Source organism: Alternaria viburni (assembly GCF_023758015.1).
Source record: "Alternaria viburni strain BMP 2772 chromosome Unknown scaffold_10, whole genome shotgun sequence".
In the NCBI taxonomy this organism is placed as follows: Eukaryota; Fungi; Ascomycota; class Dothideomycetes; order Pleosporales; family Pleosporaceae; genus Alternaria; species Alternaria viburni.
In genome coordinates this window covers 355,946-383,477 of record NW_026055779.1, presented here as the reverse complement: position 1 = coordinate 383,477, position 27,532 = coordinate 355,946, and the positions used below count along the sequence as shown (strand labels likewise).

Below are 27,532 nucleotides of genomic sequence, written 5' to 3'. Positions count from 1 at the left end.
GAGCGGCGAGGATAGTAATACATTATACGAGAATCGTGTATCTAGTCTTATTCGTAGCTTCGCAGAAGCTGCCTCTATGTATGTAAAAATAGCAACCCCGACTCCTGCAAATGCTAGACTCGCTTGCTTGTAAAACACGACAACAAAAGAAATGCGTCTTGATGTGCTGAGGGAACTACTACAAATGACTTGTTGAAAAGAGAAAAAGGTGATGAGCGATGGGTGTGAGAAAGCCGGTAATATGTGCAGCCTCCCCTAGAAGCTGAACAGCCCCGACCTTCTCTTGCCCAACGGGTAAACGATAAGCGCAGCGAGGAACAAGCCTACTGTGATACCAATAGCGATCTGGATGACGGAGAAACCAACGTCCAGAGCGATGGAGTTGATGCTTGTGCTGCCGCCAACGTCGGCGCTGCTGATTGTCGTAGCGTTGCCAGTCTGGTTGCGCACTATCTGATCGGCCGAGGTCAGACCCGATACGAGGGAGCCTTGAACACTGAGTCCAGATGGGACTTGGACGAAGATAGCTGGCAACATAGCGGCTGCGGCAAGACCATAGCCAATCTTGCGTGTGTGTGGTGTGAAGTCGCTGACTGAGCTAGCTCGTGATGTGTGGCCGCTGCTGGTGTGGGTTGGGTCATAAGCCGATCGCTCGACCTTTTGCGTACGGAGGGTGAGCGGACCGTGGTTCTTCTTCTGCCACATCTTTCGCACCTTCACGAAGTGGGGTCGCAGCTTGTTCTCCCAGGTGTCATGACCCCAGTTCTCGATGTGACGACCGAAGCGAGCATGGGCGTTGGCGGCGATACCGATAGCCAGTGCTCCGAGCGTGTTGCTGACCTGCGCGTTGCTCTTGAAGTACTTTGAGCTGTGGAAGTTGACAACCCAGCCGATGAAAGCGATGACAGTCATGGAGGGCATCTGCTTGTACTTGGCTTGGTTGACGATTTGCAGGCAGATGGCGAATCCAGGAACAAAGAGATAATAGAAGTTGGTCGACATGGGTTCGTGGCATGTGGTGCGCGAGGTGGCATTGTGGTCCATCATGCCATATAGTACAGTGCCGATGGTGATACCGAAACCAAGGAACAGGGAGTAGATGATAGCGTAGACCATGCGCACAGATCCAGCGACGATGTGCTTACTTTGGAGCTCCAGCGATGCGCAAAGCACCATGAAACCGGGTAGGATGAGGGCAATACTAGACTGAGCCATGGCACTGAAGCAGAAGATCTCTTTACCGTCATGTCGGATGGACCCAAGGGCGCGCGCCGCAAAGCTGGTGATAACCGATGCTCCAATCTCGAAGACGTTGCTGATAAGATCGTTTCCGGGTGCAACGACGAGTTGGAGCCATCCGATGAGGCAACCCAAGAGGAAGCAGAAGGGTAAGTCGACAAACCGAGCCTGGAACGCGAAGGGCCCTACAGTCGCGGATGCCAAACCGTACATCGGTACGCGAAGCCATTTGTTGAACTTGTCTTTGCGCCCCATGATGGCGTCAAGTCGAGGTGTGGCTTCGTCGACGCCAATCCTGTCGTGTACCACGTCCTTGTAGATCTCATGGACGTCGTGCAGTTTACCGAGATCGACACCCTGACTAGTTCGAACGAGCTTGACCTCACTGGTGTGAACTGAGGAGTCATCGAACGCGACGATCATGCAACCTGGCATGTACAGGAACTGTGCTTCGATCTCCAAGACACGAGCCGACATGTTCAGATACTCCTCCAGTCGATGAGTGGGGGCTCCGTACATCATGAGCGCTTTGCACAGCTTGCGGAGATAGTTCTGACGCGCGAGTGTACCAGCGAGATGAATCTTGATCTTGATCTCCTCTTCCTTCCTCTTGTTCTTCTTGAATGGGAGTATGGACTCGTCTGACTTGGATCGCTTTCCCATGCCAGGGCGCGCCGCGGTTTTCTTGTATTGTTGATCATACTCCTGACCCAGTTCTTGTTGTGCAGGCGCCGCAAAGCTGTGCGCCGAAGATCCGACCAAGTGCGAGATGGAAGTTGCGGACTGGTTGTTGGAGTGACTCCGGAACCAAGGACGTCCTCCACGCGGGGTGGAGTATCCGGAAGCGGGTGGTGAGGGGTTGGGTGAGTTCGCAGCAGTCGAAGCTCCGCTGAACGTGCTGGTGCTGAGGGTTCGGTGATGAATGGGTTTGCGTGATGACGAAGACGACGATGGTGGCGCCGCGTTACTAGACATCTTCATTAGGGTACCCAATACTCCGGTCCGGTACTTGGTAGGACGAACGACGTGTTCGTCCTCAACCTCCATAGCATCAGGTGTCACCTGGCCTGACCGTAATGGGGCTTCGGTATGGTAAAGATCCTCGGCGCTCAGTGCGGGCTGTCCATTAGCCGCGCGTATGGTGTGCTGACGAAGGAGCATGGATGCTCGCTTCATGAACTGCGGGTCTTCATCATCGTCGTCAGTGGTTTCGCCGACTGATTCGTACTGCTTGGACAGGTTCTGGAGTTCAACTGGTGGAGAAGCCAGCTCCTTGGAGTTTCGCCGGGATACTGGAGCGGAGTAAGTGCCCACTGACTTCGACAATCTTGCCGCACGTCGTTGAGCAGCGAGGCCGGATCTCTCCTTGAGCTCTTGGTGCACTGAAGGCGTCGCTGCCGCATTCTGGTCGTCGAATGGATTTGGTTGGTCGTTGAGGTAGAACTCCGGGGGCGGAGTCCGAGGGCCTGGCTTCCGAATGGCTGGTCGGGGTTTCTGTACATCCTTTGGAGCAGTGATAGGTTCCTGGATAACCTCTTCTGGTAGATGTTCGTTACCAAGAGCTAAGCGTAGCGAGGCACGGATCTTTTGGAGATCATCATGTGATACATCATTCCGCACGAGAGGGGTGTTTTGCCCGGCAGAGCCAGTGTCCTCAGGTGACTGTGTTGCTCGTACAGCGGGGTGTTCTGCTTGCCAACCAACACGTTTCCTGCCGGGAGTGGTAGACATCTGGTCCTCGAGTTCGAAAGTGGCCTGACGAGAGGGACCGGCGTCTTGAGAGGGATTCATGATGATATTGTGTTGTTTGGGCACTATCGTGGGCTAGTTGGGCGCTTCAGGAGTAGCCAGTGCGCTCGCAATAATGACCAATGCGCCGGATTCCGCGACTCGGTGCATACAACGTTCGCGTGGTGAGTGCTGACTGTGCGCTAATCAGGCGGCGGTACTCAATAGGCGAGTTGATATCCGGTTCCGTTCATGCGCCTGCAGGTGGATCTATCGAGTATCGTGAGTTCCAAGGTACAAACAGGGTATGACTGGTTGTTGTGGCCTGTGTGTGGATGATGCCTAGAAATCGAATAATAATATCGTAATGACAGGAAATCAGGTACGAATGAAGTGTTGTTTTGAGTCAAAAGCTGGGATCGCGATGGAAGGCGAGTACTCCTAATGTTGCGTGGGATTGATAAGAGCCTCTAGTGCAATGGTGTGTGTCGCGTAGTCCCGAACGGGTCTGTAAGGGTTCTCAAACTCTGTAGTGGCGTGCCGACCCAATTTTCCTAGTCGAAACACAGCGGCCAGAAGGTTCGGTGTCGGGTTCGTCAGCTCGACAGCGTGAGGGTGGAGCGGAAAGTGCAGGGGACGTGGAACGTCGGGAGCGCCAAAATCGCGACAGGCACCAGAAATCGTAGCCCAAACTTCCAGAACCTTGATCGCTGCAGCGGTTGTGGCTGCACCGGCGTTAAATATATTTTAGGGAACCCGCGAAGGCCGATGCAAAAGAGCCGCAAGCGTGCCGAAGATGTCAGAGTATAAAGACGCCTGCATTCGCCGGACGCGCAGAGTTTTTAGGGAGCCGTCAGGAGTCGGCGTACGACGACTTTGAAGCAACATGTTAGCAGCAGGATTGCACAATGTTTGATGAAGCTCTTGGACTGACGACAGTGGACAAAGCGCGGACACCGCTACAGCCAAGATTTGCAGTCACCCATACCCAGGACGGATGTCGGCGCAGCAAGAAAAGTGGACATCGTGGTGCCAAAGCTTGGGACATTCTGGTTGAGGGAAACCGAGATAAGGAGACAGTGGGTATAACTGGGTCGTCCAAGCCTCTCAGCGCGCGTCGGCCCAATCGTCGCAAACCTAGGGGCATCGTGGGAATGAGCTTGGAGTGCTATGATAGCATGGGTGGAGCAATGGCTCCTAGGCGATGATCGAGAATTAACCAGCGCCTAGGTTCATCACACGGTTGAGTCATGGCAGCGGAGGCGCACTGAAAAGGAATGCGTTGAACACGATAGCGATGGATAGATTGCCTAGGTCGTCGCATGGTGTTGGATTTGGGTGTGGTCGCGTTGGTGGCGAACGAGCGCAAACTTGCGGCTCAAATTCTCTGAAAGGCCGGTAAAGCTTATTTCGCGAGCCCGGGAGTCCCTGCGCATCTCACGGTCCCAACAACAATGCGCCGCGAGAGAAGTCGGAGCGCATGTTTCGGTGTCGCTCGCATCGTCACATGCTAGGGCGTTTGGGTGTGACGGACACGACGATACGCCATGATCATGACGTCGCGCGCGGGTGGTGCGTTCTAATTCTGTTAGGATCTCACCACCTGCCACCACTACGACTTATCTCCACTCTCCACAAGGTTCGCGACCTCCAGGTGTCGATAGCGTGGGCCACGTCGTCCCAACACTTCTTTTGTGTATCGCAATGTCTTCGTCACCATCTTCGTAAGACGCACTCGCTATAGCAACGGTTGCTTGTCTACTGCCGGGCTCAGGCGCGCGCCATTGTTGTGATCATCAGGGGAGACGCGTGCTCTTCCTTACGTCATACCTAGGTACCTCACGATCCACCAGCCCTGCAGGAAGCATTGTTGCGGCTCCAAGACCCTTTGCTCCACTATCACGGCTATCATTACTCAGCGCATCACGTGCACGAGTGCCGGTCCGGGCGGTCCCACGATGTCCCGGTGCCGATTACCATCCATGGATGTGGGGCAGTCGACTCGTTCCCCGCACCTGCCAGCTGCAGCTCAGCCGACACTCTGCGAGATGGCATGGAGAAGTTTGGAGGCGGGGATGTGACAGCCCCACCATAATGGACATGTCATCTGAGTTTCTTAAAGGATGACATGTGGTTGAGATATACTTCTTCATCATCTGTATGCAGTAGACCAAATCTGTCACAATGCCGAAGATTAATCACGTATGTTCCTCCGTGATGGCTTGCATGTGCATGTCGCTAACACCGATAGGTCGTCATCGTAGGAGCTGGCCCTTCCGGTCTGTTGCTTGGAATTCTTCTAGCGAAGAACCTCAGCATCAAAGTTACCATCCTCGATGCGGACACCAAGATCAACGACAACCCGCGGGCTGCTCATTATGCGCCTTCAGCAGTCTATGACTTCCATCGCGCAGGTATCATAGACGATGTACGTGCCGTAGGGCTGCACCCTAGAGGTGTATGCTGGCGCTTGCAGGATGGAACCCTTCTAGGTGGCATGGGCCGCGAGCCAGAAGACTCAAAATACGCAATGGTTGTGCTACCGCTCGATCAATTAGGCCCCCTACTTGTGAAGCATTTTGAAAGCTACCCGAACACCGAGATCAAGTGGGGCCACAAATTGACCGGCGTGGAGCAAAACGACAACAGCGCGACCGCGGTTGTCGAGACAATTGACGGCGAGAAGAAGAAGATTACAGGCGATTATCTAGTTGGTGCTGATGGCGCATCAAGTGGTGTGCGCACAGCGTTGTTCGGGAAGGAATATCCAGGGGAGACGCTCAAGGCGCAGATTGTCGCTACCAATGTCTACCTACCTTTCGACGAGAAATTCGACTGGTGGGATTCAAACTTCATCGTCCACCCCACGGATTGGTACATGGCCGCAAAGATCACCAACGATGGCCTCTGGCGAGTGACATACGGCGACTCGGAAGGCCTCTCAAAAGAAGAGCTCGTAAAACGCCAACCCCTCCGCTACGAGCAAATCCTACCCGGTCACCCCAAGCCCCATGAGTACAAGCTCAAGAGCATGAGCCCCTACAAACTCCAACAAAGATGCGCGCCCAGCTTCCGCATAGGCCGAATTATACTAGTCGCCGACGCAGCGCATCTGTGCAATCCATTGTATGTATACCAGTTTATGATGAGCGCACTCAACTAACACAACATCAGCGGCGGCATGGGCCTCACGGGCGGATTCGCCGACGTAGGCTCCCTCTACGACTGCTTCACCGGTATCCACCTCGACGAACTCGACGACTCCATCCTCGACAAGTACTCTGAGATCCGCATCAAGATCTGGCGCGAAATGATCGACCCCATGTCGCGCGAAAATTTCCACCGCCTCTGGGACCCCGAGCACGAGGAGAAGAGGAAGGAGTTCTTCAAGATGTGTGAGAGGGCGAGTGATGATCCGGTGTGGGGGAAGAGTGTTGCAGAGACCATACATCAGGTTCGACATGATTTCACGCAGTACTTTAAGAGTAAGCAGAACGTGAGTGGAAAGGCGATGGGGGAGCTGGCTACGGCGAATGGGGTATTGGCGGAGAATAGCGCGGCGGCGTAGTCGTGGGAGGAACGAGACGTTTTCGGGATATAGACTTTAGTAGGCATGTTGCGGAACACCGTGCAATCATGGTATTGCAAGTGTCATTACGAAACGGTACATATAAAAAGATAATCAAAGCTTCTATGGCAAACGAACAAAATAGAAGGAGACCAAGAAGACATGAACATTGAACGGCTATCGCCGCCATACGCTTATTCCACGCAACACCCCACCGCAGCCTACAAGCCCTCCTCAAACACCCTCCGTGAGCCCGCTATACCCTCAACACAGGTACAAATCGCGTCCTTCCGACCAGACTCGGCACACTTCCCACAAGCCGCCCTCCACTGCGCCCTGACAACATCTTCCGGAAACTCATGCAAGATCGAGAAACGCACATTATGCGCAAACGGTACAGGCCATTTGAGAATCGGCAACGTGTGCATGTGGCACCCGCCCACCGCTCCAGGCCGATCAGGGAATTTTTCGTGGCGCAGCAGACTCCACATGCGGGTTTCCTTGATGTAGTGTTCCGGGTCGACGACGTTCCTCATGAAGCAGTGGGCGCAGTCCATGTTGAAGCGGAGAATAATGGAGATGTTGTCGTGGAGGGAGAATTTCCAGGTATACCAGTTGAGAATTTCGCGAGTTCCGTCTATGCTTACTATGCTTGATCTTCTGACTCTGTCTGTAGACATGTGAACGGTCATTTTGCGCAGGCGATTTCGGTTGATTAGACTGCACTCGTCGTAGAAGTCCTTGAATATCCTCTCATAATCCTTATCGAGCCAGCGACTATTTCCTTGTGGTATTAAAGAGAAGGAAATGTCATTCGAGCTCAACAAAAGCCCGCGTGTTTCAGCGCTTGTCTGGTGGCAGACTAAACGAAGAGGATTGACATCACCGGGTTTGAAAATGGTGCCGTCGTAGTCCTCGGCAGGTCGCTCACTGTACTGGAAAGGCTGGAGACTCGGCGACCATCGGAAATGCCCGGGGCCATTTCGGGTGGGTTCTGAAGTAGCAACTAGGCCATCTTCGTATGTCAAAGCGTACGTGTGGATGATGTCTCGTATTTCCCGAGGTAGTTTAAGATAGTGGCATACGCCGCTGGGGTCTGGGGTATCGGCTGGGTGGCTTCGGAATCGCAGGGGCTGCTCGTGACTTGAAGTCATAGTTGTGGTGTACGTTCGTTGGGTGGGTAGTTGAGACTGGTGGAGCAGTCTTGTGTGGTTGTAGAAATACAGCGATGGAGCAGAGCCTCATTTGTACGCTCGGCGACCAGGCTTTAGCTTTCACGCACCGAGATCATGATCTTTCACGGTCTGGCAGTCATTCACAGTAGCGGTGATTTTGGGAGTGGCGACAGTCAAGGCTCCTACGCTTCTTGGTCGACCGATTACTCCTCTCGAGAGATAAGAACCCTTCTCAACCCTTCGATCTCACCAGCGCGCATTCCCAACCTCCGACTCTTGACCATCACCATGGGCGGTTACATTTCCTCGGTATCATGGCCAACAAGGAATTCGCCCTTGCCAGAACCAACGGGCCCTTCACAGCTTCTTGACCTACCATTAGAGCTGCGCACCATGATATATGAATACGCTCTCTACTACGAAGATGGGCTGTCATTGATACCTTCGACACGATGTTTCACGCCCATAACACTCCGCCCAAGCAACGCCGCTGATGGCCGCATCACGAACCCCCTCGAACTCACATGTCACCAAGTCCGCGCAGAGACGCAAAAGCTCCCATTGAAACTCAACATAGTCCACGTCGATGACAACGCTCAGCGACTACTAATGCATCACCGAATACTGTGTCGCTTCGTCAGGGGTCTGGACTATGACGTGTATCGCCTTGGACACATTCGAAGACTGTCCATTCAGGTTCCATACCACAGCAAGTTGGACGGTATGCCATCGGTCAGGATTTACTGGCCGTGCCAAGATAGGTTTCAGCATTCCCTGAATGCATGGGTGGCGTATAGCAGAAGCCATCCGTTGTGTGAGGTTCAGTGGGCGTACGACCTACGATCAAGTGAGGCGCATCGGCAAGGGTTGGCGTTGATGTGGATGGTAGCTGTGGAACTCGTCATTACTGGCGAATCTCTTCTTACGCTATCTGAGAGAGAGAAAGCGTTTTGGATACCAAGCGCTCAGACCTTCTTGGGAGATTGTCGAGACGAACACACCGGTGCAGTCGCGCTACCGACCAACTTTCGAATACTTATCAATGCGCCGTTTCTCGAGGACCATGTCTTGGCGAGATTACGCCAACAAGGGGAAACAAGTTCATTGACTGATCTCCAAGTTCGGGGCATGGTGGAACAAGTCACAATAGTCTATGAGCAGGGAGTTCGGGGACGCGAAATAGCAGCGGTGCGCGAAGCAAAAGACTGATGACCATTCGGTAAGGAGCTCTAGTAACGCGATCAATATCTTGGTAGAAGGTGGCATGGTCGCAAAGGGCCCGGAGTGGATAGTCGATAGATACAGATGAGAAAGGCGCTGCGCTCGGATAGAATTAGCGTTAACATGAGCGCTATATCATTAGCTTGACCGTTCTTTGTCTGCTTTAATGTAGATTGATCGTTGTGATGTTCCTGCTGCTATTAGAGCTGCGACGGCGTAGAGAGATTCGCGTTACTCATACACTTCATGCGTACAACCGCCCCGGGATAGGCATCTCAACCGGGAAGCTCGTAAAACAGCAATGGCCGATCGGCTCCTCCCCATCCTCGCCCGCTTTCCCATGTGTAACAGCACCCCACTGTACCGGTAAAAGACTGGCGTTGACATCTTCCAGTGGCGCATGACACGCCGCGCTAATAGCAGCAGAACAGCTACTAGCTAGGGGTATACCAGCTGGATACCAGAACCTGCTGATGACGAGACCGCCAGCTGCGATCGTGAAACCAACGACCGTAGTCAGGATGATCGCGACGGGGGAATAGCCACATGTTGAGACTTCGCTAGCGGCTTTGCGCGTGTGCATGTCTGTGATGGAGATTTGTACTTTGAATATGCTTTGTGATGCGAGCCAGTGGAAGAGACCTGACATGATGGTCATGGGAATAGCGTAGCGAAAGGGTACGTTGAGCCAGTACGAGTCGCGTTGGAAGCCAGTGGGCGATGTAACGCGGAGTGATTTCTGTGTTTTGACGTAGCTTGCCCACTCCGCTGCGACGAACATGTTTGTGTAGAGAGCATTTAGCGCGATATACAAGTATGAGAGGACTAGTTGAGGTGTATTCGCCAAAAGCACGCCCGGAATCAGTGATGTGCTGAAGTCCAGGAGATTGTTGCCGTTGACTGTCGCAAACCCTGTCTTCCACAGTTTTACAGGGTCTTTGGGCATGCCTTCCAAGGAAAGTGCTATGCAGAGTCCACCGAGCCCAGCACTGATAGTGTATCTGGAGAGGTGAGTGGATGGCCGGAAACGGCTTGCACACGACTTACGTAGAGTACGTCAGCCACCATCGCATGGTGCTCGGAGCTCTAGCCCACCTCCTTTTTCTCATTGTGAACCTCGTCGGCTCACTGCTGAGTGCTACTTTCGAAATGCTAGCGTATTCGTTCCAGTTCCATCGGAGACCGACGTCTCGTTTAGTGTGCAGGCAACTACCGTAGGTTTCGAGATCCGGATCTTCGAGAAATGCCGCGATCGCATCTCCTATGGTTACAAGCGCGCCATGATCCCAATACAGGCAAAGCAACAATATCATGGAAACCGCTTTGAAAAAGTTGGCCACGATAACCGCTATGGCGATGGTAAAACTGAATTGCAGCTTGCAAAACTCTTCGACTTGTTCGATAGTGCAGTAGGCCACGGGTACTTCGAATGGCTGCCACGCTGATCGATTGCTTGGAATCGCGGTCTCATCGTTAGGGTCGCCTGTGTCAAGTCTAGTCAATACACCATCTTCGCAGGTGGCGAATACTGGGCTTACTCACACTTTTCTGGAGGATGAGGAAGACAGCGCCACCCGTTAGACGGATAAATAGATGGCGTACTTATGAACGGGAGATGTTGGTTTGGAGCTTCGGTAACATATGTATCGTTCTTGCGGTCCTCTTCTATCGTCTCTGGTGTTCTAGGAACCCATTCGAAAAAGCCGTTCCGACAACGTCGACCGACCCAGGCAGTAGCGTTCCGCAGAACCGTTGGGCTTGCTTGGATCAAGTACAAATTCCCAACTGCCGAGACATACTGGGTACCGTATGTTTCAAGACATTCGGATGTGCTGACGTTCCTGTATTTGGGCATCGAGCTGCCATTCCTCAACGCGACCGCATCAGAGGGGTCGAATCTATATTGGCCCCTAATTGTTGAGGAGATCACTTCTGTTGCGTTCGTGCTGATATCCAGAAAGCTCGAGGTGTCGTAAACGCCTTGCGTAAACATCACCCAGTCAGGCGTCGTCGGTATGACAGCATACTCATTTGCCTGCAGGTTTGTGAAGACAACGGAGTTGAACAACAAATGTAGCGGTACAGACGAGAGAAACAACAAAATCCACAACACGGACGATCCCTTCCAACATGCCATAGATTGCGGAGGTTAGGAACGCCGATGTGCAGCCAGTTTCGCCGTGCGTGCGCACGCCCCAGCTCTTCTCGATTCGGCGCGGCAAGGATCTGTTGGCAGTAGTTCGAGCTGCACAGCAACAAGGTACTGAGTATGTTCACGACCAAGTGGACGTAGACGTTCACTTCTCTAACAGTAGAGCAGCTGCCTTGAAATAATGTCCCGACGCCATTTGCGTGCTCGTAATCGGGGTTCTTCCAGACCCAGATTGTGAGCGCGAGGTTCATGCTGAACACCAAGATGGCGCAGATAGCCGATGCGAGCGCACCCATGCGCCATCCTGTAAAGAAGCGCTTCTTCGTAGGGACGGGACAGCTAGGCTCCGGCGTTCTTGCCAGCATGAGAAAGTCGTCATCGTGGTATGCTTTGTCGTTGACCAGCTCGTAGGTAGGAGGCTTCGAGTTCGGTATATCCGATTCGCCTTCGATTGTAGAGTTCTCGTACTGCTTGGCATCCGTGGATGCGGCCCTATTGCCATCTTGTCAGCCTGTACTACTCGTTGTCACACAAAGTGGACTCGTACCTTGGGGACCTTCCTGCCCTGCGTGCATATCCGGTCGGATCTTCTTGACCTTGCAGCTGCTTGTACATGCTGTCTAAGCGCCGTACGACCGTCGCATGTAGCCCCAGAGGCGAGGGGTCTCAGAAAGCATGGGGAGTGCGACATCTTGTTGGGGGCCGACACAGCCTCACTACATCTTGATTCTCGACTCAACGGTGACGTTCCAAGGCTTGAGCTGGCGTTTGAATACCATTGTTGGTGGCGCGAGTTGCATATGCATGTAGCGTTGTGAGCTTGGCGTCACAATACATGACTATCTGCAGGTGACTGAAGGCTTTTGAGACGCGTTTGACGCGTGGTCGTGCAGCGAATGCGCGAACGTTACGCGTGAGTAACCTCTCATGTCAAGGGCGTTGAAATCGACTTGCGTGTACGGCATACGTTCTCTCGGAGTGGTACTCTTTCCATTGAGTGCGCATGCATAGCGACTCGATTTGTGATGGTGATGGTGGCTGAAGCAGGAAGCGTGCAGCGAGAGTGCGGCGTAGCTTCGCGACATGTGACGTCATGCCCAGACGGGCTCGCGCACCATGCTAAGAACGGCTACGCGCTTCGTCGCTGTCGCGAAGAAACCTCCGAAAGTTGTTAATAGCGAATCTGCTAGGCAAAAGAGCAGCAAGATAAGAGGAGCAGATATAAAGCCTGTGCGATGTGTGTGGGAGCAGCTGGCTGAAAGATAGGAAGCCACATAGCTCGGCATGAGCGCCTAGGCGTTGGCCCCCAACCTTCACTTTGTTCGTTCAGCCTGGTTGTCAGTATGGCCATATTCGCAAACCCGAATACCCATTGCAGCATCGCATGGAGCCATACGTCTACAAAAGCTTTGGTGGCAGCACCGCTTCGCCGCCTACACAGATACGAGTACTTCACCTTCTGCCAGGCAACAAGGAAGATGATGTACTTTGCAGTCTGCGCCACATAGCGATCAACCAGCGTGTTTCATATGAAGCGCTGTCATACACATGGGGATTACCAGATCGATGCCATCGTGTCGAGTGCGACGGCTCCTTTCTTCGCGTTACCAGCAACCTCCGGGAAGCCCTCCGAGTCATGCGCTATCCAGATAAGAAACGCATACTTTGGATTGACCAGCTTTGTATCAACCAAGAAGATATCCAAGAGCGCAACAGTCAGGTGACGATCATGCACCTTGTGTACAAGCATGCGACGAGGACGGTTGTCTTTCTAGGCTCAGCGGAGGGACCAGAGCAGCCCGCGACAGCTTTGAGTACTTGGAAGCTCTTTTGTGAACTACTGAAAGCTTCCGATTCCAATGTCAGCGATACCATGAGAGAATTCCAGGTCCTATTCGCTCATCCATGGTTTCGAAGAGTTTGGATCTTGCAAGAGATCAATATGTCCAACACGTCAAAGATCATTGTGTACTACAAGGGGAACAATATGTCATGGGACAAGCTGTCCTGGACTGTCAGCTGGTTTGGTGCTTACTCTCCCGGGCAGAAGTTCAGCTTCTTCCAGTTGCCCCTTTCCGTTCGCCAACATGAATTAATTGTAACAACTTGGACAGCTATGGACGTCTCAGGCATCTCGTCTGTTTCATGTCTGGATCGGTATGGGGGATATGGGATGCTGGCAAGTATCTACAAGTGGTTGTGCACTCTTTTCTTCTTGTGGTTGGAGCCACGGCTAACCGAGGTTCTTCAAGACAGCCGCTTCTGTCTGGCTACTGATCCTCGTGACAAAGTGTTCTCATTACTGAACTTGCTGGATACAAGTACTGCGCAAGCTGAATTCGCGTGGCTGTTAGACGTCGACTATACACTGCCTGCAGTCGAAGTCTACTTAAGAGCAGCGCGCTACAGCATCGAGACCGAACGTTCCTTGGAAATCCTTTGCTACAAAGACGCAACGCCAAACATACTCGGTCTGCCTTCTTGGGTACCTGACTGGACTGCTCAAAGACCTTTTCCCATACAGCGTATATCGAATCCTATACACTACAGATCCCAGTTTCACGATAACATATGGCCTGACAAATCGTGGATGCCGCCACTTCGAAGAACTAGTAATCAGTGTCCAGTAGCGTCGTTCAGTGCAGATGGAAGAACGATCACACTGCAAGGGTACAAGCTAGACACGATTGAAACGATCAGCTCCGTCTGGGATGCCACACTACACTTGCCTGATACCACCCGCTTCGAGGAGTGGGCTGATCTATACACTGGCGGATCGGCTTCAGAGATCACTGCTTTACCATTTCGTCATGAACAATGGCCCAGAGGTGTACGCGTAGATCCACATACGATCGGCGATTTCTGGATACGAGTCGGACGTCACCCGCGATTGAAATCGACAGACGTTCTTATGCCATTCTCAACGAATCATCGCGCGCAAGAGAGATGGCAATGTAGCCCGTACCATCGTCAACGCCGAAGTCGGTCATTCCTCTTCTCTAGACAGGGAAATATGGCATTGCTATGGTTCAATGACTGGCTCGCAACAACACTTCCATACGCATCGATTGGTAGATGCATCGCAGTCACGCAGACCGGATACTTCTTACTTGTACCACCGGACACAGAGCAGGGCGATGCGGTGTACTTTCTTGAAGGTGGCGGAAGTGTTGGATACGTGCTTAGATCGAAAGATAGTGGGCCTGATCTTGAGTTCATCGGAGCTGCGTACGTGCATGGCTTTTACGGTATCCAGCATTGTTGGCAGGGTATGGAACAAGAGACTGTGGTGCTGAAGTGACAAGTCTGATGATACGCTTCATGCCATCATACGACTAGCGAACCGACATTCAGACTCAAAGTAGGACTGTTATCACTGACATCTTCATTGGGCCAACTGCTGCCAAACGATGCATTGTCACGTGGATTTTGGCATGGGGTTTCCTGGACGTGATGCAGGTTCATAAGAAAGAAAGATCAGATCTCGGATTTCCTAAGTAAATTAAAGCAGCACAGCATTTCTGCAGATCCATGTGAATATTCCGAGCATACAAAACTGGCACGCTGGCGGTCGTTAAGCTCATACGTCACGTGAACAGGTCAAACTATCTTATGTCTGTGACTCCGTATCGATGAATATACTGATAGACTCCGGAAAAGAGACCTTTCCACAGTCGTTCCGTTAAAGCCTATCTACTCAAAGCAAGCCATTAAGGAACCACATTATTATGCGTAATTACATTCATCCATTCACATGGCAACCACGACCTATCTAAACCACGTTCCTCTTAACCCTACTAACAGCACTAGCACTCGGCGTACTAGTCGGCGGCAACGGCACAAATTCCTCAGTATGAGTAGCCTCCGCAGTACCATTCGTGCTGTAGTCGTCCGTAACAACCTGACTTCCATCCGCAATAACAACATGATCCAGCACCCTCTTAAAATGTTCCAAACTAGCCACAGGCTGGTAATACGGCACCTCATGCCCCGCTTCATAAATCCTAGTAAACGAGAAATTACCATACTCGCGCACCTCACCATACTCAACGCCATCAACAAGGAAGGGAGTGTAGCCCGCAGCGCGGAAAGCTTCAGAGTCTGTGTAGTTGACAGCGAGGGAGACGGCTTCGCCGCCGAACCAGTTGCAGATGTAGTCTGCGTCGCCGTAGAGGAGGGCGACGCGCACGCCGTAGCTGAGGATCTCCTCGAGGTCTTCGAGGAAGTTGGGGAAAACGAAGTCGCCCGTGGTGGAGAAGCCGTAGGACACGTTGGGCGCGTTGGTGCTCGTGTAGTTGATGTTTACGCCGATAGCTTCTTGGGTGGAGGCCATGTTGAGGAAGTCTTCGAAGTAGTCCGGGGGCGTGGGGTCGTCGTAGGGGTGGCGGATGTCGTAGACGCCGCGGCCGCCGAAGGCGTAGTAGGGCTCTTCGACGAGGGACCGGCAGAGGTTGGTGGCTTGCGCGCAGGTGAGGTAGCCGGCTTCGGTGGTGCGGTCGGATTGCTTGCAGTATTCGATTTGGTCGTGGCAGCCTTCGGGCATGTAGTAGGCGTTCTTCATGAAGGTGTAGACGGTGTCGTTGACGGCCTTGATGCCGTAGGTGTTGTTGACGGCAAATTCGGGGTAGTAGGGCGCCTGGATCTGCTCGTCGATTATACCGTTAATGACACCGAGAGTGTCCATCTCGACTTCGACACCGGCACATGAGCCGTTCTTGATCTTCTGGTTCTGTTGGTAGAAGTAGTTGTAGAAGCCTGGGCCGTAGTGACCTCCGTAACTGGGGACATTGTCAGCATTGCGATCATCTCTGGACAATCACATGACCTACCTCTCAGTCCAGAGGTTGAAGGTGAAGTTGGTGATATCGGGGTCGAGCTGTGGGCTCAGCTCCAAGAAAGCCTGGAGAATGTGCCATGCACCAATGGCTGCAGCATCGGTGGTGTTTGCAGTGTCTGGGTCGACGAGCGAGTAGCGGCCATCCTCATCTGTCTCGGTGGTTTCGTAGGAAAAGCCGACACCCACGGGCTGTGAAAGGTACAGCATGTTGCTGCGCTCATTCCACGAGTAAGGGTTTAGCTGTGTCTTCAGGTCCTCGGTAACGTTGCAAGGGCCATGTTCCTGGAACAGACCAATGAGAGAGTCACTTCCGGGTCCTCCGTTCAACCACAAGGTCTGACAATATAATTAGTACACATTGTAGTAACGCTTCACGAACACAGTACTTACCAATGGCTTCTCAGAAGGGTTCTCGCGAGCCTCAAAGAACCAGAAGAACATGTTCGTCGTCGGGTTGAGGCTGATGTAACCAGCATAGTCGTCGACACCCTCGGTGGTCTCGCACACACCCGCCTTGCCAGGCTGCTTGTACGTGATCTTAGCACCAGCAGCAGAAGTAATGGTCGTGACGCCGGTAGGGTCAGCGGGCACTTGGCGCTCCTTGATGAACGGCGCGCGAGCATTGGCTAGCGAAGCAGCGGCCAGAACGGCGGCGAGTTGAGCGAAGCGCGCCATGGTGGGAAGCTTGTCGGGAAGAAGAGCAACCAAGACTTCAGCGAATGCTTGCCCAGGAAAGTAGTGTCTTCCACCTCTTTATATACACGGCCTTACTACGAAGCCAAGCGGCTTTGCGTGCACCGGCTCACCTAGCTACGCATGCTTCTCGCGTATTTCAGCGCTGGGTTAACGTCAGACTACATGGTCGTATGCTGCGAGCCGCGGGTTGGGGCACAGGAAAGGAGTCTAAATCAGGCAACTGCGGACGCTCTGCGCAATTATTGGCCGGATAACATGTCGCTGTAGATCCTCCGGCTGTGTGCTGGGAGCAGTGTTCAGGAAGTTCGGCTAGGATGTACCGGCACGTTCCTGGCGGGGAGTAGAACGTGATTTGCTGTTTCACCTGCGCGACCATCAGGAATCCTCGTGCCATCTTCTTGCGCTCTTTTCTTCAAGCTGCAACTTCAACCATCATGTTCGCACACCAATTCATGAAGCTCTTTACTACGACACCGCGTTGACGTTGAAGCCTCGTATCCACAAGCCCCAAAGCTTGCTGCAGCGCGCATGAGGAGCTTCTTACCCAAAGAAGCAGCTCGCTATGCACAGCGGCGGAACAAGGCCACTTGCCAAGGCTTGTCTTGCTTGTTACCGAGCGGGCAAAGCTTATCGACGTCATGATTTCGGCGTGATATTGGACGGGAGGCTGGCACTGAGTTTAATGAGCCGTTCGCTGTCGATGGTGTGTGGAGGTGGAGGGAGGGGAAGAGGCCGGGAGATGCCCCGCCACATGCCGCAGCCCAGCCCTGTGCTGATTCCGACCAAGCGGTAGGCCTAATTGTGGCTTTGGCGACTGTGGCGATTACCTGGAACTGTAGGTTTTTTCCTGTATCAGGAAGTCACATCGCATGGCTTGTTGCATTAGGATCTCGAGATGGCCAAGGCTTAGTTCAGATGGGTGGGTGGTGTCTGGTTGCACAGACCAGTAGCAAGTGGCTGGGTGGGGACAATCGCAGTCAGCAAGTAGATCGCATACGGGCAACACGGCACGGTATCTCGGTGTCTTGTTGAATCAGGCTCCAAGCGGATGAGTATACAGGCGGGTACACGCGGCCATAACAGCAATTGTTCGCGTCTTCAGAAGTATTAGCTTGGAATGAGCAATGTTGTTGGTGGCATTTACTAATGCTCTAATCTCCGGACGTTTGAGAGGTTTATGTGTGAAACGCACAACACCGAGGTTACTCCTACCCAGCGTACGACGGCCCATCCGCATCTTTCGGGCTGAATCACGCTGTAATCCCAGCACTCGTCACACTCCTCCGCCTCGCCTCCTCCACATCACCCCCGAAATACCTCGCAATCTCCACGTCCAATTCCCTACCCATCAGCTTGGGCATCTCCTTCGCTTGCTTGACCGGATTGATGCCCTCGTGATGCGCGCTCGCAAAGATGACATCCAACTCTTCCAGACTGCGACCCTTGGGCTCAGGGAAGAAGAAGTAGACGCTAGGGATGAGGCAGGCGTTGAAGACCGCGAACATGGTGTAGGTGTTGTATTGCAGATTAGCGAACGCTGGGGGCGTGATCATGACGATAACGAAGTTGGAGATCCAATTTGAGCACGTAGAGAGCGCGTTTGCTTGGATGCGGATGCGGAGGTTGGTGATTTCGGCAGGGTAGAGCCATGTCATTCCTAGCCAACCGATCGCGAAAAACGTGTTGAAGGCGAACATGAATACCACAGCCGTGATGCCGTACTTTGGCTCTAGGACCGGGGCACCGAACTCGTTCTCGGTAGCTGTCGACACCATGCCGCTCATGATGGCCATGCTAGCCATCATGCCGAACGCACCGAATAGCATGAGTTTGCGACGGCCAGCTCGTTCGATCAAAGGGATCGCGACTAGTCCGGCGAAGAAGTACTCGGTACCGTTGCAGGCGGACAGGAGACGGGACATGTCTGGGCCGAACCCGAGTGAGTTCTCGAAGACGTAGGTTGCGTAGTAGGTCTGAGTGGAAGCATGGTCAGTTTGTGGTTTACCACAGCGATGTCTGAAGGTATACGTACGATAAGGTTGATACCGCTGATCTGTTGGAAGAACTGCGATGCGACCCCCAATAGTGTGCGCCGAAGGTTCTGACTGGGACCGTTGTGCAGAAGCTCCTTCATCTTGAATGGGCCATCTCTACTTTGCGCTTCCAGCGCGTCTTTGATGTTCGTGAGCTCAGTGTCAACTTCTTCCGAGTCCGCAGATGTACCGGCGAGGCGAGCAAGTAGGTGTCGGGCTTCAGTGTAACGGCCACGCATTACGAGCCATCTTGGCGAGTCGGGCAGGAAGCAAAGACCGATCCTAAGAAGATGTTAGCGGGATGCCGTGAATGGGGAAGAGGTATAAATACATGACGAGGATAGTGAAGAAAGACTGGAAGATGATGGGAAACCTCCAGCGTACGGAGCTATAGCTCTCACCCGATGGGAGGAAGTAGAATCCGTAAGTCACCCAGTACGATATCATAATACCTGCGACAATGACTGCTCCGGATGTGATGATCAAGCGTCCACGCTTCTCCGGTTTCGCGCATTCAGATTGCCAGGTCGGGATCGCTGGAGAGGCTGTTAGCAAGTGACGACGCGTGCGGGTCGATGTACTACTGACTCGCTGTGACCATGCCATTGCCGATGCCACCGACCACACGACCGATTGACAGCAGGGCATAACCGTCAACTCCACCACCACGAGCACCTCCTGCGGCCACTTGAAGAACAGTTCCAACAATCATGATGAAGCTGCCCCAGAAGCTACTGCTTTTCCTTCCCCAGACCTCACCGTAAAACAGGATGAGAACAGCGCCGAGGAAACATCCGATCTGATACACCGCGACGCATGCGGATAATATACTGGGGCTGCCTGTGCACATGCTCGGATCAGGAACAGTGTTGGTCGGTGCATCGAGCCAGCAGAGGTTGTTCTGACGTTCGCGAGGTGTCATAAGAGGAAAGTGGCGTTGGAAATCTAGATGGCGGACAGTCAGCGTATGCCCGATATGCGATTTGTACAACGCGATGCGTACCGTCGAGAGTGAGGACGCCGGATAGAACACCTTGGTCATAGCCGAACATGAGAAATGCCAGACAAGAGCACCATGCTATGGCGGTGTTCAACGTTTTCCCTTGGAGGAGACCAGCACCAGGAACGTGCCATTCTGGTAGGTTGCCGAGGTTGGAGAAGATACCCAATACGCCGGAAGGTTGCGATGCTGCCTTTTGTTGTTCGATGGCGTCTTGAGATGAAGACGAGTTCCCATAGTTGATGTTATCGATACGCGTGTCAGGCGAGTGTTCTGAGCGCTTCTCGTCCATCTTTTCGGAACCCATTTTGAGATCGAGATGCTCGAACAAGTCCTAGCCAACGAATAGTGCAAACATCTGCTAGTCAGCGCCATCTTATACTTCTGCGCTTCCGCAAACTCGGCTATCCTGCCGGTACACAGACGCGTTTAGGTTGCAGCCAACTCATCCGTGCGCCATCACCTGCAACCCCAGAGTCTTAGCAGTAGCATTTATGGGGTAATTTGTGGCTGGTACAAAGCCCATCGGCGACGTAGTCCAAGCCTTTCTCCAGTCGGAACGGCCTCTTCGGGCAACCCGTCCAGGTGCTGAGGCTTTTCCGATGCACTAAGTAGGGCCAAGAGGCCAGACAAGCAGCGGAGCGGAGCCTTGACCTTGGCGAGCATCCTCATCTCGGCGTTCGGGTCAGGAATACGGGAGAAACGGTGAGCAGAGATGAATATCGACGCGCAGTTGAGAATATGGGGTAGGAAAAGTTGGAGTAAGCTCGCGTGAGAAGTTGTTTGTTGTTTGGCAGACGTGCTGTTCATGCCTGCTTTGTATCGTACATAACGCCGAACCATGCTGACTGTATAGTACATAGGCGTGCAAGCATGCGGCTTGCTTCATGCCTGTCAATGGCTCCAGATGGTAGTCCTTGCTGCCGGGGCTTCCATCTGTGGTGCGCGGCTTCCCTCTATTCATCCTGACTTCCATAACAGCCCAGATCCAATACTCATCGTGATCGTCCAATGTTCCCCATTGCGCCGGCTCATCTCGTGGTGGAAAGTTCGTTCTATTTCTTGCCGCGTTTCGCTTCGAGGAAAAGTACTTGTTTCCGCACTGTCCTTTGTCAGCCATGTTCCTGCTTCTAGCCTGCCCCGCGAAGACCCGCGGGTCCTTCAATTCCCCCAAAATTGCATCGACTCTAGTATGATGTCGTGTGTAAGGCCGGCGCGCCCATGGACGGTGGAGAGAAAGGAGCGATGGCGTCGTACCGATGGGATCGTATTTGAGCATGCTCAGCGGTTGATGCGCACGTGGTCTTTGCATTGTCCGGTAGTAGCCCGTCATGGCCATCGAGATTAGGCGCACCATAATGGTACGGGACTTTGCTGTGAAGTATCGTCGTCAGCGCATGTACGTAGAGTTGTGAGCCGTGAGAGGGTGCCTTGTAAATCAGCAGAGGCCTTGTGTTAGCTTCTGGGGACCTGAGGATGGAGTAAAGCAAGAGCGCATACCTTTCTTCGCCATTGCGACAGGCGGAGATGTGTGGTGCCGACGTCAACGGTGGTGATGTTGCTGCGTGACGATTTGCAGATGCGGATCTTGGCCCGGAGGTTCTGCGGCGCCAAGGTCGTCAGCCAATCAGCGTCGATTGAGGTCTTCGCACCACCTAGAGTTTAGCTATGCCCGTCAAACCTCTCCGTTCCAACCATCACGGCCATGATCTTGTTCGCCCCTCTCACCTTTGGATCGATTTTGAACTGTTTTCATCAATAACAGTGCTGCTCTTTCTTTGGCCCTTGAGGTCATGACTGACAGCGATTGCGTGAGTGCACAATACGCCTACCCCTCGTGTCTTCTTCAGCACTCTTCTTCGTTTTTGCGACGCTTCCGCTCTCAATCTCATCTGATGTTTCTTCGATCGTTCCACGTTATCTATCGTTGTTTCCAGATTCGATGCCCGTATGTGATAACGACGTTACATCCTCTTGCAACGTATCTCCGTCACCGACCTCAAGGATGACGACATGATTTGCAATCGGCCATCAAGATGGTTGGCGTGCCTCACTCACTTCAGATCCGAACTCGAGGAGATATCGAAAAAGATATGGATTGATCTATCTAGTAATGTCGGAGCAGAGCAACCTGCAGACCCACGCGACATGCCGTTCCATGTAGCGGGCGAGCGGAACAGCTCTGCGTCCTTGCATATACGCAACCTGCCTTCGGAATCTGCGTAACGGGCGCAGCAAGTATACTTGATAACACCATCCTTAGATATCCGACTTCCCGAGTTCTGGAAGACAGGGCATGCACTTTGGTTTCTTCTCGGCTCCAGTTTCGGGACACTACTATCGCCCTGAGGCAGTAGGTCCTTTTCTGTGAAGTCGTTGTACTGGTTGGAGAGTGGCGTTCGAAGATCGTGTGTTCCCTTGGAAGACCAGGACCAACGTCGAACCGATACCAACGATGAGCTCAGAAAGCACTCGCAAAAAAAGCTACGGATTGACAGACCTGGATATCAGCAGCTTTTCAAAGTCGATAACAAGACACCATAGCCTGGGATGGATGCTCGACGAACCCTTATGTCGCTTGTCCAGACTCAGCGCGCCGGCGTTGGCAGCAAAAAGAGCGTGGGAAAGCAAGCGTGCAACAGGCCCGTGCTGCCGTCGCCTTGCGTGTTCGAATTGCTGACCTTACGCAAGGCAAAGTGAAGCCAAAAGACTCGCAAAAAAAATGTTAGCGTCTCTTTGATTGAGCGTGTCATCCTTAGTGCAGGGGCCATGCTAATCTTCTCTGTATCGTTTCAAATGACCAAATGCCCGAAGGCGAAGAGAAGCTCGATTGTGGTGGTTATATACCCAAGGTCGGGCGGTGAGGGCGTTTGTTTGCGTCGAGCGGGTACCCGGGCTTGTGCGCAGCAACAAGGCAGCAGGCGGCGTGTGGCATGCACTGAGCGCCGACAGGGAGCCGGGGGGAGAGCAGAGGAGTTCCGAGATGGTCGGTCAAGGTTGAGTCAATGTTAGCATGGCCTGCAGATGGAGTGTTGAGCGTACCTTTGGTGCGGCGCTTCCTGCGACCCCAGCCTTGCACCACAACGATGGAGCGTCAGAGCGGCGCCTGAAGCCAAGGCTATACCATTGAAATGCTTCGTAGTCGGCTTTCGATGTCGTCGCATCGTTCGGAAGCTGCTTTGGCTATCTAGTCAGCTACGAACGACGTCCGCGGAGTTGAGGTTGACGATCAACCAACGAGGACGCATTCTGGCATTCAGGTAGCCAAAAGAGGAAGAGGCAGACATGAAAGAAAGAGACGAGAAGGGACAGATGTAGCAGCTTGCTGATGATGCTTAATCGTATCTGCGACAATGTTAGCTGTACGCGAATGGGAGGAGCAGGGCAGACGATCACACTCAACACTATCGCGTTGGGTGCATTGCGAAGACTAGACAAGAGCTCGTCGCACGAATAACCTGGAGAAGGCAGACCGCCCGCGGTTAGCATGCTGCTGTCTTGAGAGGAACGAGGTACTTACCGTCGAATCCGAGGAGAGCACATGCGCGTATGCGAAACCAACCGGTTAGCATGATGCTGACTTGGGGGATCGGAGGTACTTACCTTCACGCCGCTGAAGCCGAGTGAGGAAGCTGGAAGAGCACATCGCGCGCATACGACACCATGCGGTTAGGAGGATGTTGTCTTGAAAAAGAGGAGGTACTTACCTTCAAAGTAGTCGTTAAAACCGGAAGTCCGCCGCAGAGTCGAACAAAGTCAGAATACACGCGTCGCATTAGCAAAGTCCATATCTTCGGGCATTTGGTCGATTCCAACGACACTCACCGGATGCGTGGCGCCGCCGCCGACACCAGAAGCTACCACATTCGATCAAGTACCCACTACTTCATGTGAAGTATGGGAAATGTACGGACGACCCACAGCATCATTTCAATGAATTGGAAAAGATGCTTAACCCACGCCCGACCATCGAGCTGTGGGTCTATACAGGACAAAAGTCCTGGACAGCAGCTCGAAATGCGGCTTACTTGCTCTTGGGAGCCGCTCAGTGAGAGGCCACTATGAGGAAGTGATCTCACTACCTTAGAGGTTGATGCGACTCCCTGAAACCAACATTGGGACTGTGATCGATCAAAGAAAGAGATGGGGACATGAGAACACGCCGGTTGGGTCTGCATACTTCGGGTCAGCTGGTCAATGAGAACAATACCCACAAGATTGCCTGACCGTTGTGGATAACGACGCTCGAGAAGGCTACCAGATCTGGTTGGCAATCGGGCGGAGATGCTGCGAGTGGAAGATGCGAAACGGTCAGGCGATGTGACCAGGAAGAAGAGCCAGGCGAGGAGGCGTATATTTTGATGATCAGCAATGTGCCTCACCACCGAGCATTTGGTCAAGGCACCTACTGCGATGAAGCAACCAAGACCGAAGCCTGCCGGAATGCGGACTGGAATGCCTGGCGCTGAGGTCAGTGAAGGAGCCGGATGTTCAGACACTTGTTCAATCTGAACGACACTCACGAGATAGCATCCGCCGTTGCGAATGATTGGGCTCGAGAAAGCTGACCATCGTCAACGCCAGTCGGGAAGGCGTACGTGCATAAAGTCAGCATAAGCTTCATTCATCGGGCATCTGGTCGGAAGTACTTACAGCGATGCGATAGTCGCACGAGAGCCAGCGCAATATCGAACGTCATGCGTTTGAAGTCAGCCACCGTCTTAAACCTTTGGGCATCTGGTCGATTTGACCGACACTCACAGATTGCTGTCGCCGCTGCCAGAAGCGACGCTCGGGATAGCTACCATCGGATCAAGTGCTGGGGGAAGAGAAAAGACTCAGATCTCGGCGGTGCGGACTGGAGATACTACTACGAGGAAGTAGTCTCGGAAGATCATCGCACCGCCATGAGAAGCGCAGAGCTAGCGTCGGCACAAGTTGAGAGGAGATGTGAAAGAGTTAGCTATGGTCTTGTACGAAGGGGGGTGAAGAAGGAAGTACTTACCGGAAGCAAAGATACGCGGCCATGTCGACATCAAAGGCGGAAGCATCACATCACGCAAGCAAATGGGACCGAATAGGTATCAAACAAGTATAAATCTGCGAATGGTTAGCAACTGGAACCGGAAAGAGAAGCGAGGAGGGGAAACTTACTCTATCTACCGCAATATCAAGGAGGGTTTCCTTCGACTCTTCTCATCATCCACTCCACCGACTCATCCTTGTCTGGGCGTATCTTGACGTATGTAATCTCGCCAAAGCCCCGGAAGAAGCAACGGAGCTCGTCCTCGGCGACGTAGCCGGAGAGACCGCCAATGAAGACGATGGTGTTGTTGGGGTCAATGAACTGGTTCCATCGGCTGGGGGTCAGCGAAAGAGTGAATGGAGCAAAAGGACCGTAGCCGTGGCGAAGATTGATCTAGCATAGACCCTGGACTGTATGTATTCTCGAAGTCGTCGCTGCGGTAACTCTTTGGCGATGGTGATATGCTCTTGTCTAGGACAGAGCTGTGCAAACGGACCGCAGCCGTGGCGAAGATTGATCTAGCATAGACCCTGGACTGTATGTGTTCTCGAAGTCGTCGCTTGGGTAGCCAAAGACGATTTCGAGAATACATACAGTCCAGGGTCCATGCTTTGTCCAGGGCAGAGCTGTTGGCGGTCATCCCATGGGGCGTCATTGGGGAAGACAGACGCTGAGACCCGGGGGTGGGAGGCGCTTCAAGCGTGAGCCACTGAACGGAATAGGCAGACCAGTGGGACTGAAGTATGCGTTGCGATGCGACGGCCTCCGGCGGTGATGTTCTCGTAGCCTGCGGGCTTGATGTCCCATTGTGTCATGCGACGTTCGCGCTTCTGGATGTTTGTGAAGGTGGCGAGGTCGGGTGTAGCCTCGCGCGGCTTGTTGAAGGGCGGAGACTCCTCCTTTGCCTCCAGAGGGCTTGAAGTGTTCTGGCATCTTGATAATGTTACTGGGCGACCTGCGGTCGAAGAGCCCGAACCCGGAATCGGCAGTAGAGCTGACGCATCCTATCACGTCCGCCGCCGAAGCCTCCATCGCGTCCTCCCCGAAAGAGGCGATTGGGTAGTGGTAACAGTCATGTCCATATCATCTCAAGCCATTACACACCAGTTACCAGTATCATCCATATCCATCTCAAATCAGACCAACTCCTTGTGCATCTCAAGGACCTGAGCCTTGGTGCCAGACAGCGCCATAGCAGCGTACAGATCCTCCTCGAAGCCCACCTGAGGGCTAATATCATTGAACTTCTCTTTGCGCTTGTTGACGAGTAGCACGAAATGGCGAGGTAGATAGCGCAGAAGCTAGCGAATCCGTCTGGTAGTGTCCAGTGGATTGGCTTCGGTACCTGGCCTTCCTGTCGCCGCGCATCCTGAGGACGGGCCGCTCCGAGACGGGCTTCTGGCGAGGTTTCGAAAGTTTACGTCCCGTAACGACGGCGATCATGTTCGGGTTGGAGAGCTTGCGCTTGGCGGTATCCTCGTCACCGCCGCCGCCCTGATCCGGAGTTGTATTCCTCTCCGAAAGAGGCGTGCGCTTGTTGACGAGTAGCAGATCCGGAGTGGTGTTCATCCCCGAAAGAGGCGATGGGTGCTGCAAGTCTCTCAGCTGATTCAAGATGGTAAACTCCGTGCGCAGGAGCTGGAGGCAGCGGCGATGGAGAGGAGAAGTCGTGGCACTCTGGGCACGGGCTACGAGCATACAGCAGTAGCGAGGTAGCAGTCTCAGATGGAGACCGCCATCCGGGCATGAAGTATTCCAGGGCGTCACAGGATACTGCGATGTATGGGCTTCGACTGTCGACGATATGCTCGTACTACTGGTTGGGTTCCTCTGCGAAAGAGGCGATCGCTTGTTGACGAGTACGATGGGGAGGCGAAAGAGCGACACATGGAGACCGCCATCCGGGCATGAAGTGTTCCAGGGCGTCACAGGATACTGCGATGTGTGAGCTTCGTCTGTCGACGATATGCTCGTACTACTGGTTGGGTGAAGAGACATCGGTTGCTTCTGAACTGTCGCCCCAAGACAAGTGCCAACCCTAGGATGGTGAAGGCGGCTTACAGCTTGAGGTATGAAATATTCAACATACGCGAAGGCGGCGGACGCTGAGATGGTGGCCGATCTCGCCGAACATCAGAGCAGGTCTTGATGTGGTTGCCATTGGCACGAGCCGTCGGAGGAGATGAAGTATGCGTTGCGATGCCATCGCGTTGGTGTCGTGAAGCACAAAGTACTTCTTGCCGATGAGGGCCGCCAGAGGAAGTGCTGAAACCAAGTGCTAGCAACTATGCGTTGGCTCATCTCCGCCATCTTGGTTTGCAGGTTTACTCTCGTGATGCCCGGAAATGTCTGTGGGGTACCGTATCGATCCTCAAGACTCTGTTCTTGGACGTGAAGGACAGGAGTACGTGATCGTGCGGGATGCATTTCAAACTTGTCGTCGTTGAGCATGGGGCGTGAAAGCTGTTGATGTTGTGGCGCAACGTTGTAGGCATTTGGGCGAGAGGTCTGCCGGAGAAGTTCCCGGACGACCAAGCGCAACGAATTCCACGTACTCGATGAACAGGTCGATGTTGTAGTTGTTGAAGAGATGCTCTGCATTTGCCGCCAACTTCAAGATCCAAACGTTTGTCTTGTGCGACATAAGAAGAGGTGTGAGTTCTTCTCTGCTCACGACGGGCGCCGACCCTATGTCAGGGAAGGCGACCTACCGCCGCAAATGTCTATCGCATCGTTAGTATAATGATTCATTATGGAAGGGACAATCCAATTTGTAACGTACCAAGAGTTGACGGGGCTTGACATCCAGTGCAACAGTCGGATTTGAGCTCGATCTCGAAGACAGATAAAGCAACAT

General features: G+C 53.2%; 7 protein-coding genes across 7 annotated transcripts; 1 reads left to right on the top strand and 6 right to left on the bottom strand.

Annotated features, from left to right (window-relative positions):
- Positions 1-255: 255 nt before the first annotated feature.
- J4E79_005388 (uncharacterized protein) lies at positions 256-3,030 on the bottom strand (the record flags this gene model as incomplete). The annotated part of the gene is made up of 1 exon (XM_049354266.1): positions 256-3,030. One exon carries the CDS (start codon positions 3,028-3,030, stop codon positions 256-258), a length of 2,775 nt encoding a protein of 924 aa, XP_049211131.1.
- Positions 3,031-5,151: 2,121 nt separating this feature from the next.
- On the top strand, positions 5,152-6,535 carry J4E79_005387 (uncharacterized protein; the record flags this gene model as incomplete). Its single annotated transcript, XM_049354265.1, has 3 exons — positions 5,152-5,169; positions 5,219-6,093; positions 6,142-6,535. 3 exons carry the CDS (start codon positions 5,152-5,154, stop codon positions 6,533-6,535), a joined length of 1,287 nt encoding a protein of 428 aa, XP_049211130.1.
- Positions 6,536-9,175: 2,640 nt separating this feature from the next.
- J4E79_005386 (uncharacterized protein) lies at positions 9,176-10,004 on the bottom strand (the record flags this gene model as incomplete). The annotated part of the gene is made up of 2 exons (XM_049354264.1): positions 9,176-9,932; positions 9,979-10,004. 2 exons carry the CDS (start codon positions 10,002-10,004, stop codon positions 9,176-9,178), a joined length of 783 nt encoding a protein of 260 aa, XP_049211129.1.
- A 1,224-nt stretch (positions 10,005-11,228) lies between these two features.
- Positions 11,229-11,698, bottom strand: J4E79_005385 (uncharacterized protein; the record flags this gene model as incomplete). Its single annotated transcript, XM_049354263.1, is given in 3 exon segments — positions 11,229-11,255; positions 11,275-11,575; positions 11,631-11,698. 3 exon segments carry the CDS (start codon positions 11,696-11,698, stop codon positions 11,229-11,231), a joined length of 396 nt encoding a protein of 131 aa, XP_049211128.1.
- A 3,157-nt stretch (positions 11,699-14,855) lies between these two features.
- Positions 14,856-16,595, bottom strand: J4E79_005384 (uncharacterized protein; the record flags this gene model as incomplete). Its single annotated transcript, XM_049354262.1, has 3 exons — positions 14,856-15,861; positions 15,913-16,256; positions 16,311-16,595. 3 exons carry the CDS (start codon positions 16,593-16,595, stop codon positions 14,856-14,858), a joined length of 1,635 nt encoding a protein of 544 aa, XP_049211127.1.
- A 1,271-nt stretch (positions 16,596-17,866) lies between these two features.
- Positions 17,867-19,956, bottom strand: J4E79_005383 (uncharacterized protein; the record flags this gene model as incomplete). Its single annotated transcript, XM_049354261.1, has 5 exons — positions 17,867-18,589; positions 18,649-18,931; positions 18,981-19,185; positions 19,238-19,594; positions 19,653-19,956. The coding sequence occupies 5 exons, from the start codon at positions 19,954-19,956 to the stop codon at positions 17,867-17,869; spliced, it is 1,872 nt and encodes a 623-aa protein (XP_049211126.1).
- Positions 19,957-24,819: 4,863 nt separating this feature from the next.
- On the bottom strand, positions 24,820-27,319 carry J4E79_005382 (uncharacterized protein; the record flags this gene model as incomplete). The annotated part of the gene is made up of 7 exons (XM_049354260.1): positions 24,820-25,009; positions 25,270-25,301; positions 25,404-25,590; positions 25,822-25,898; positions 25,921-26,610; positions 26,765-26,940; positions 27,160-27,319. The coding sequence occupies 7 exons, from the start codon at positions 27,317-27,319 to the stop codon at positions 24,820-24,822; spliced, it is 1,512 nt and encodes a 503-aa protein (XP_049211125.1).
- Between the last annotated feature and the right edge of the window lie 213 nt (positions 27,320-27,532).